At 53.4% G+C, this 9,768-nt stretch overlaps 1 protein-coding gene and 1 long non-coding RNA gene across 2 annotated transcripts; one reads left to right on the top strand and one right to left on the bottom strand.

Moving 5' to 3' along the window:
- Positions 1 to 213: 213 nt before the first annotated feature.
- Positions 214 to 1,138, bottom strand: LOC141276662 (uncharacterized). Its single transcript, XR_012326562.1, has 2 exons — positions 1,033 to 1,138; positions 214 to 525 (listed from the first exon to the last, which is right to left on the bottom strand). It is a non-coding gene; the product is annotated as an uncharacterized lncRNA (long non-coding RNA).
- XKR8 (XK related 8) lies at positions 760 to 7,805 on the top strand. The gene is made up of 3 exons (XM_004324420.4): positions 760 to 1,196; positions 3,253 to 3,449; positions 6,205 to 7,805. The coding sequence occupies exons 1-3, from the start codon at positions 904 to 906 to the stop codon at positions 6,912 to 6,914; spliced, it is 1,200 nt and encodes a 399-aa protein (XP_004324468.1). The 5' UTR covers positions 760 to 903; the 3' UTR covers positions 6,915 to 7,805.
- Positions 7,806 to 9,768: the final 1,963 nt, after the last annotated feature.

The raw sequence follows: 9,768 nt of genomic DNA, 5'->3' as shown, positions 1-9,768 counted from the left end.
GCGCCGCCCGCTGATTGGCTTGGCTCGCCTTCCTCCTGGTAAAATGGGGAGAGCATCACCCCCGAGAGCTGGACTTTCCACCCTTTCCCCGGCCTCCGCAGAATGAACTGGGACGGGACAGCCGATCAGGAAATGAAGCCCCAAGGGCCCCACCAGAAGCACATTTCTTTCAAGTTTCATGTTTTATCCCAAACACAATGCTCGTCGTGCATGTTCTGTTATTAATCTGTAAATCATGTTTAAAGTAACTCCCTTGCCCACTTATTGAATCCCCCTCCTCTTATTCGGATAATCCGAGTAAAATGAGCTGCCAGGAAGATGCGCCTGGTTGATCCAGTGCCCTCTGTCTCCCCTGGCACACGGCCCGGACTCGGAGGCAAACTTAGCAAAGTCCCTCAGTCAGGGATCGGAACGGGCCTTGGCGTTCTGTTGTTTTGTTTTGCAACAATGCAGACGTGAGACATCGCAGTTCTAGCCTGGGCGCTAATCTCCGGGCCAGATTCGCCGTTTTGGGTCTCCAGGAGCCTCAAATGTAAAACAAGGCAATTAGAAGCCTCCTAAGCTAAGGGCATTGCGCCTCGGACGGTCCGTCTTCGGGCCTAGCGGTCCTCGGGGCCCTCAGGGCTCAGCGGGGCTGGGGTGAGAGTGCGGGGATGCCTAGGCAGGCGGCAGGGCCAGGGATCTGTGGCACCGCTGATACCCCAACCGCGGGGTCTACGGACCTCGCTCCTCCCCGGACAGGGCGGGACGGGGAAGTCCCGCCCCGCAGCCCGAGTCCTGGGCGGCCCCGAGGGCTGTGTCCGCCTCCTTCCTGCCACCGCGACCCTGGGCAGGGAGGGCGACCCTGGGCCGGGAGGGTGGGTCCGAGCCCAGAAGAGAAAGAGGGGCAGAGGCTGGCGGGTCATGCCCTGGTCGCCACGCGCCGCTCTCTTCTGGGACCTGGTCCTGGGCGTATTGGGCACCCTCGCCTTCCTGATCGACCTGGGCGCCGACCTCTGGGCCGCGAGCCAGTATGTGCTCAGCGGTCGCTACCTGTGGGCCGCGCTAGTGCTGGCGCTGTTGGGCCTCTCCTCAGTCGCGCTGCAGCTCTTCAGCTGGGTCTGGCTGCGCGCCGACCTCTCCAGCCCGCACGCGCCGAAGCCCCCGGGCCACTGCCTGGCGCTGTTGCATGTCCTGCAGCTGGGCTACCTATACAGGTGAGCGCCCTGCCCTCCGGGAGAGGGAGGGGGAACGGAAGTCAACGTCACCTCCTGAAGCTGGGCTGGTAGCGCAGGTGAGAGCCCTGACCCCGCGACGGGGGCGGAGAGGAGAGGACTGAGACCCTGAGGAGGAAACTAAGCCCCTTGTAGTTTAGCGGGCGCCTCCCCCTACAGGTGAGCTCCTGATCCCTGATGAGGGAGAGATCCGGCTGGCAGCCCTCAGAGCTCATGAACAGCACCCTTCCTGGCACAGCTGAAGAAACTGAGGCCCAGAGAGGGAAGGGAGGCACATGACTTGGAGTTGGACCCTTTGGGATCCAATCCTGGCTTTACCACCTGTGTGGCTTTATTCCTGCCTTTCTCTGAGCCTCAGTTTCCTCCTCTGTTAAAGGAGGTAGTGATCTCGAGATAGGTGTGGCTGGCAGGCCTGTGGTGAAGGGCAGAGAGGGAAGTGCCCCGCACAGTGCCTGGTGGCAACAGACCTCCCGTTGCTTTTAGCTGTGGGTGGAGCCTTGGGCAATTCACTTGACCCCTCTGGGTCTCAGTTTACTCATTGTTCCAGAGGCTCACAGTGTCAGGATTAAATGGAATGAGACCTGTAAATTGCCCTGGTGCAGAGTAGGCAGGCAGCATGTGTCAGCTAGCTTCATGATCAGCTGGGTCACCCTGGAGTTGCAGCAGCCCTGACCCCCAGAGCAGCGCTTGTTCCCTCATGGCCAGTGCCTCCCACCCTGTCTTTCCCAGTTGTATTCTCCCTGAACACTTGCTCCCCACCCCACCCCCTCACTCCCAGACCAAGCAAGAGGGCAAAGGTGGGGTCTGACACATCCATGTCCCTGGAGCCATGTAGGGTTGGGCTCGGGCGGGGGCCCTCTAGAGATGGGGAAACTGAAACGAAGGGGTCGGAGTCATGTGAAGTCAGGACATGATGTGGTCTGGGTTGGCATGGGATGGACGGAGCCAGGATCTGCTCTTGAATCCATGTTTACAGATTCTCTCCAGATCTTGCCTTGAGTCTCGAGGAGTGGGCGAGAGGAGCTTTGAATGTTGCAGTGTTGCCTGAGGGACTGTCCAGGCATCAATAACACCTTGGGTGAACACGAAGGGGCACAGTTATTGCAGTCCTGGCAGCCCGCAGTGAGCCCTGAATCTATAATTACATCATGTATCTTCTGTTTCTGCTGAGCATGAGTCAGACAGACTGTACTGAGCTTTGGTTGAGAAAACGGTGTCTCTGTTCCTGCCTGTGACTAGGCTGAGGCCTCTGCCAGGGCACTGGGGGACCTCCCCCCGCCCCGAACTCGGGCCTGCTCCCTGAGTGTGTTGTCAAGTTCATCCAGGGGAAGTGACAGTAAACATCTGATGAATGAACTTGCAATGAGTGAATGGCCTCACCTTCCAATAGCCAACTGAGGTCAGTTCTGGGCGGGGGGAGATCTTGGTCCATCCTCCACTGCCCCCTCATGCCAGTGGATCTCTCAGGCCTGTCTGTCCAACCTCTGGACTCCCTTAACTCTGCCCCGTCTGTTCCCATCACTCTGGGCAGGCCTGTTAAATGGATCCCTGGGTGCTCTTTCTGTAGCACAGTAGGACCTGTCTTGCCTGTGCTCAGAAGCTCTCAATGGCTTCCTTCCCCACAGGATCCTAAGAAATTCTTACACTTGCTAAAATTTGAGAATGCTCACTTTAGGCAATTTCCCAGTACACCTTTCAAATTCAAACAGCTTTGGGTCCAAATCCTGTTTCCACTGCTCATTTGCTCTTTGGTCCTGTTTCCCCATCTGTAAAATGGGGATATTGTAAAGGAGTAAAAGGGACAAGGTTTGTGATGAGCTTGGTATGGTGGCTACCGCAGAAGTAATAGCTGTTGTATTTATCCCCACTTCACAGATGAAGAAACAAGTTCAGTGAGGTAAGTCGCTTGCCCAAGGCCTTATAGCATGTATGTGACGAGCTAGGATTTGAGCCTGTCTGCATCCACTCGATGGGTAGGGAAAGAGGAATGCCACAGGATGCTAACTGGGCCCCTTGGGGCATCGTGTGTACTGCCTAGGTGCGTGCAGGGGCTGCGGCAGGGGCTGCTGGTGTGGCGGCAGGAGGTGCCTACCCAGTTCGACTTGGCCTATGCCGACTTCCTCTCCCTGGACATCAGCATGCTGCGGCTCTTTGAGACCTTCCTGGAGATGACACCGCAGCTCACACTGGTGCTGGCCATCATGCTGCAGAGCGGCAGCGCCGAGTACTACCAGTGTGAGTGTCAGGCCCTCGGCCAGCCTCCCTTTTACACCTTGGGAAAGTTGCCCACAAGTGTCAGAAAGGTTTTCACTCTTTTATAAAGGCTGCTTAGAAAATAGGAGAATGTCCTTTAGTCGGGCAGGTCTGTGTTCAAATGCAAAGTTATGCTCTAGCCTTGAGTTTGGACAAAGGACCCCACCTCTCTGAGCTATCAGTTTGTTCTCATCTGGACAAATAAATGGATGTCATAAATGATCCTACCTCATAAGGTTAATGGAAGGTTTAAGTGAAGTGATGCCTATAAAGCCTCGTGCCTAGTGCATAATAAGTCTTAAGTGTAATTTTTACTATTTTGGAGACAACAGGTGAAGTGTGTAGGGTGCCTGATGCCTAATAAGCAATTTGTTGATTAATAGATAAATTCCTGAGCGCCTTTGTACATGCAGAGTGCCTTTTTTTTTTTTTCTGTTACGCGGGCCTCTCACTGTTGTGGCCTCTCCCGTTGCAAAGCACAGGCTCCGGACGTGCAGACTCAGCGGCCATGGCTCATGGGCCCAGCCGCTCCGCGGCATGTGGGATCTTCCCGGACCGGGGCACGAACCCGTGTCCCCTGCATCGGCAGGCGGACTCTCAACCGCTGCGCTACCAGCGAAGCCCCGTGCCTTTGTTTTGATCGAGCACCTTTGTGCCTGTCCCTGTGTTAGGAACACCACAGTGAATAAGGAGATGGACACAGCCCCTGGCCTGTCGGGACCATAGACTGTAAAGCAGGTAGTTACAGGAAAGCATGTGGAGTGATCTGAAAAGGAAGAGGCGGGTGGCCCCGTAAAACACAGGAGAGGTTTGTGCAAAGAGAAGCTTTGGGAGGGCTTTCAGGGAAGTTGCCCAAGGTCACAGGCCAGCTGGCAGCCAAGTTAGGACTCCAGCTCACATCTGATTCAGGGTCTAGGCTTCCCCTTCTCCTCCTCAGCCCTCGCACACCTGCTGCCGTACCAGGCACAGCCTCCCAAGGAGCCAGTCCCAGCTCTGCCTCCACTCTCTGCGGGACTTGGAGATCCCCTCTCTGGCCTCAGTTTCCACAGCTGTACAAGCTGGGGCGTTGGACTCCGTCTCCAAGGGCCCTTTCAGCTTGCTAATCTGAGTCTGCAGTATCAATTGAAAAACAAAACAAAAACCAGTAATAGCGGCCATCACGATTGAGCGCCTGCTATCAGCCAGCACTGAGGAAAGTGCTTTATTGTCATCATCGCTCACATTCATAGCGCCTCTAGTTTGGTGCTATATTTATCTCCATTTTACACAAGAGGAAAGAGATGCCGAAAGGTGAAGTGATTTGCCCTGGGACACACAGCACTCACTGTGCGCGTACCGTCGGGCCTCTGTCTGTGAGTCCGGCATCCACAGATTCAGAGGGCTGACTCTTATGCCATTTTATATTAGGGACTTGAGCATCCGCGGATTTTGGGAACCAATCCCCTGTGGATACTGAGGGATGACTGTGTTTTTTGTTTGTCTCTTTGGAGGCAGTGGGTGTCTAGGACCAGGGCTAAATGGGGACAGTCTACGCTGTGTATGGAGGGAGTGGGGATGGGGGATTGAGGGAAGAGACAGGTTTTCCCCAACTTTTGTTTAGCAAACATGTATTCAGCTGCTGTTATATGCCAGCTTCTGGGGGATCCCTGGGGAGCAGAATCTGTTTCCTACCCTGAAGGAGCTCAGAGATAAGGAAATAATTACTGTGTGATAAGACTCCAGAGAGGAATGGGGTGCTATAGGAGCCGCACAGCGGAGTGGGGTGGGGTGGGGTCCAGATGGGTGACTATAGGGGATAATGAAGCCAGAACTTGCAGGGTAAGGAGGAGTAGGCCAGGGGAACCAGGGCGTGGGTCCACCGAATACCAAGGGCACCGCTTGTCAGGTCAGAGAATGCGGCACGCTGGCAAACTGGAGGAACATCAGCCCTGACGAGACCCTGAGTGTGGGGTGGTTACAAAGGCCACAGATCTGATTCCAGGCTGGGAGTGGGTTCCTGACCCGTAGCAGGTCCCCAGCGAACATCTGTTGACTGAATGCAATAGGGAGGGGGCGGGGAGGAAGCAGTCTAGAGATGCTTCCAGCCCTCGTTGGAGGGCCTGGTGCTTCTAGTCCAGGATGGGCACCTAGGAGGTGGGATAGGATCCCCACTGTACACTTCGAGTCTTGGAGAATCAAAACCGGGGCCCAGTCTGAGGGTGGAAGGGAGTAGAGGCTGAACCACCCATATAACAGGGACATCCCTTTTGGCCCCGGAAGGCAGCTTCAGCTAGAGGCCTGTCGCCACCCCATGGGATTTCCTGCTTCCCTTTCTGAGACTAAGAAGGGGGAACTGGACTGCTGATTTTCAGATCCAAGAAAGGCGTGGGCTCTTCCGGGAAAGGAAGGGGTACAGGGCCCTAGAAGATGCTCAGGGTGTGGCCAAGGCCCAGGGGTGCCAGATGCTGGGTGACAGGGGTGCCGATGAGAGTGTATAAGTCACACAGCTTCTCATCCGTGAAAAATATAACCGTGGTAGCACCTGAAAAGGAAAGGTTTGCGGTGAAGGGCAGACTCCATATGGATCCTAGCTCTGTTTGGGGTTGTGTGAACTTGCTGGTCTCCAGCTGTTTTCAACAAATTGGGGTCCGTAATACCCACGTCAGCGTAGCTACGAGGCCTTCGCAGTACCCGTGGCCTCTGGGGAGTGCCTGCAGGCTGCCCGCAGGGCTCACCTGTCTCCTCTTCCTCTTCGTAGGGGTCAGCATCTGCACGTCCTTTGTGGGTATCTCGTGGGCACTGCTTGACTACCACCGGGCCCTGCGCACCTGCCTCCCCTCCAAGCCCCTCCTGGGGCTGGGTGCCTCCGTGATCTACTTCCTGTGGAACCTGCTGCTGCTGTGGCCCCGAGTCCTGGTCGTGGCCCTGTTCTCGGCCCTCTTCCCCCGCTGTGTGGCCCTGCACTTCTTGGGCCTGTGGCTGGTGTTGCTGTTCTGGGTGTGGCTTCAGGGCACGGACTTTATGCCAGATCCCTGCTCCGAGTGGCTGTACCGGGCGACGGTGGCCACCATCCTTTATTTCTCCTGGTTCAACGTGGCTGAGGGCCGAACCCGAGGCCGTGCTACCATCCACCTGGCGTTCCTCCTGAATGATAGCCTTCTGCTGGTGGTCGCTTGGGTGACTCAGAGCACCTGGCTGCCCAGCGGTTGCCTGCTGCAGAGGCTGCTGCCTGCGGCCGGCGCCTGCTTCCTCCTGGGGCTGGCTCTGCGGCTGGTCTACTACCGCTGGCTGCACCCCAGCTGCCGCTGGGAGCCTGACCAGGTGGACGGGACCCGGGGTCTGCACTCCCTCGAGGGGCGTCAGCTGCCTCAGAACAGGCGCATGGCCCATTTGGCTAAGAACTTTTTCCCCAAAGGTAGGGATGAGGCTGCTTTGCCATGGAAGGGAGAGGTGAATGGTGTCCTTTGAGGCAGGGTCAGGCCCAGCCAAGGGGACTGAAGGCCAGATGGAATCAGTTGGTAGAATGTAGAAGATAAGCTGCTTATGCTGCTGTGGGCCTTGATTCACTCAACGAGCGCTCGATGCCTGATCTGTGCCAGGCGCTGGAGACCAGAGTTGAATAAGGCAGAGGCCTGCCCTCAAGGAAGAGAACAAGATGAGAAGGGCTGGGCCCTGGAGGGTCCAGGGCCCCAATTATGTATGAAACACTTTGGGAGGAAAGAAGAGACCGCCTCTTCCCTTCCCCCCAAACAAGTATAACCCCAAAGCATCCCAGTGTTGGTATTTTTACCTCCCTGGCTACCTCTAAAATAATTGGTGGAGCTGTTGTCCCACCCTTGGTTCCCCTGTCCTGGGCTGGAAGGCCCCAGGACCTCCAGGATGTGTTCTCTGGAATTCTTCCTCCCCTGCCCCACCCCAGTCATTCAATTCATTTAGCAAATGTTTACCGAGGGCCTTTTACGTGCCAGAAGCATCATTCTAGCCTTGGCAGATCAGCTGCCATTCCAGCTTCACCCCTTACCCTCTCCAGATACTCCAGAACAGGCTCTCAGGCTGGAAGCCAGGGATGCCTGACTGCCTGTCAGCCCTGTCAGCCCCTCCAAGGCCTTAGTGCAGCTGGCCCGGCCTCTGCCTCTGCTCTCAAGGGGCGACCTTTCAATCAAGTGCCTTGTGAACCTGCGGTCTGGGCCGTGGCTCGGCCCGCTGAGTATGTTTTTGTGCTTCAGGCAGTGTACTTTCTACCTCAGTCTGTGTGGGTGGAAGAGGTGTGTGTATCTGCGTCTCTGTAAGCGAGAGACACGTGTGTTGTCTTTGTTGAACAGTATTATTAGATTATTATTAAAACCTCATGAAATCCCCTAGCCTAGTTGTGTCATTAAATCTGCCACCAAGTTCAAAGCTGCCTGGAAAAAAGGGGTCAGGGACGCAAAGTCCTCCTCTCAAAGTCGGTAAAGGCCCTGGGACCAGAGAAGAGGGCTGGCTTAGGCAAGACTTCTTAACCTTGTTTTCTAAGCGTCAGGAGCTGGTGAGCCAGTGTGGTGTTGACCGCTCAGGTGGGCATCAGAACCCAGATCTGGGCTGACTCTAGCTTGTGCTCTTAGCCGGCTCTGCTGCTGGGCCTGGCGGGAGTAGGTACACCTTTGGTATCAGGAAGTGAATACGCGAGCGCAGGTGAAGAAAGGTCTTTTTGCTGGGAGGTCACTGGGAGCGATGCAGTGATGACAGGGGATGTGGATGTGGGCAGTGGTGTTGGGGAAGTCTGTGGTTTGGAGAAAGAAGGAGCAGGGAAAGGGCACTGGAGACAGAAGGAAAGGTTCATCACCACTGGGACGGGATCCAGGAGAGTCTGTTATTCATTCATTCATCTAGTGGAGACACAGTAAACAGAATAAGTGAAAGAATGTATCAGATAGTGTTAAGTGCTAAAAGAAAAATAAGGTAGGGAGAGTGCGTGTGTGTTGTAGGTGGGAGTTACAATTTTATATAGAATGGCCGGGAAGGCCTCCCTGAGAAACTGATATACGCCCTAAAGGAGGTGAGGATGACAGCCACGCAGATGTGCTTTATTCCAGACACCAAGTCAGCAGTGACTGGATGAAGGAGGGCTTGTAGCAGTTATACTGGCCTGGAGCCAAGGCTGACACAGAGATGAAGGTTGGGAGCAGGGAGGAACTCTGGGAAGATGATGCTGGTGCTTTTTACATACACAGAATGGTAGAGGTAGAAAGGATCTCCAGGATCACTTAGTCCAATGATTTTCAGACTTCTGAATTTCATGAACCAATATAATGGCCAACATGGTTGCCAAGTTAATTTTAATGAAAAAGGGCATAAAAACTACCACCATCTATTATCTTGTCTTATGAAAGGACATATAACCTCAGAAAAAGGATCATTTTTTTAATTGACTATAAACACACATTTGCACACACACAAAAGTGAAATCATTATCTTTCTCAACTCATAGGGAATATCAAGGGTTGAGACCTCAGAGAGCAGGCTTGGCCTTTATAAATCCCTGGGCTTAGTGTCCAACCTAGCCTCAAACATAGCTTCTAAGGGGTTCACTAAAACAAATACTTGCTCTCAACTATACTTCAATTAAAACAAAACAAAACAAAACTTGCTACATTGACTTTTCTCTACTTCGTCCTGTCATATGTGGAGAAGACTAGGCTCTGGGGAGATGCCATCCATGCCCAAACAGATGATGCAGTGTAGTGTCTCAGGCTATTTCCCCTGAGAAAATCCAAAGAGATGTTTAATTTTTTGGCTAAGCTCTCATCTGTATTCTCTAGATGAAATTGTCAAAGAAGGGTAACAGGTATGTAATTTAAAAAGCTGTGGAATTTAGTGGTCGTTTCATTTGTAAATAAAGTTTACAGAATCAAGAATTTAAAAAAGATGACAGTGATGTTACTTGTAATTAGAAATTTCCTTTGAAGATTTTCCATTGTCAAGAAACTTGTTTTTGAAGAATAAAAAAGCTCTTGATTTGCTCATTTTAACCTGCCACCGGAAAGGTTCTTGAGAAACGTGCAGACGTTATACCTATGGGAGGGGGAGATGGAGATGTCTACTCTTTGGGCTTAAAAACTAATAACACTCTGATACCTGTACTTCTGACCGATTAACAAGTTTGCTTCAACTATATTGTGGCTCAAAATGTGCATCTTTTGATGCAAAGATTTAATGCCTCAGAATACAAGACAACCCCCTCTTTTCTGGGGGGAATTAATTTGGGGAAAAATACATCTTATAGTCTGACATGTAAGGTACTTGGAAGCTAGAACCCAATTCTAATCTCCGTTGGAAAAAAAGG

Source organism: Tursiops truncatus, chromosome 1 (genome assembly GCF_011762595.2).
Source record: "Tursiops truncatus isolate mTurTru1 chromosome 1, mTurTru1.mat.Y, whole genome shotgun sequence".
NCBI lineage: Eukaryota > Metazoa > Chordata > Mammalia > Artiodactyla > Delphinidae > Tursiops > Tursiops truncatus.
This window is presented reverse-complemented; position numbering and strand designations above follow the sequence as displayed.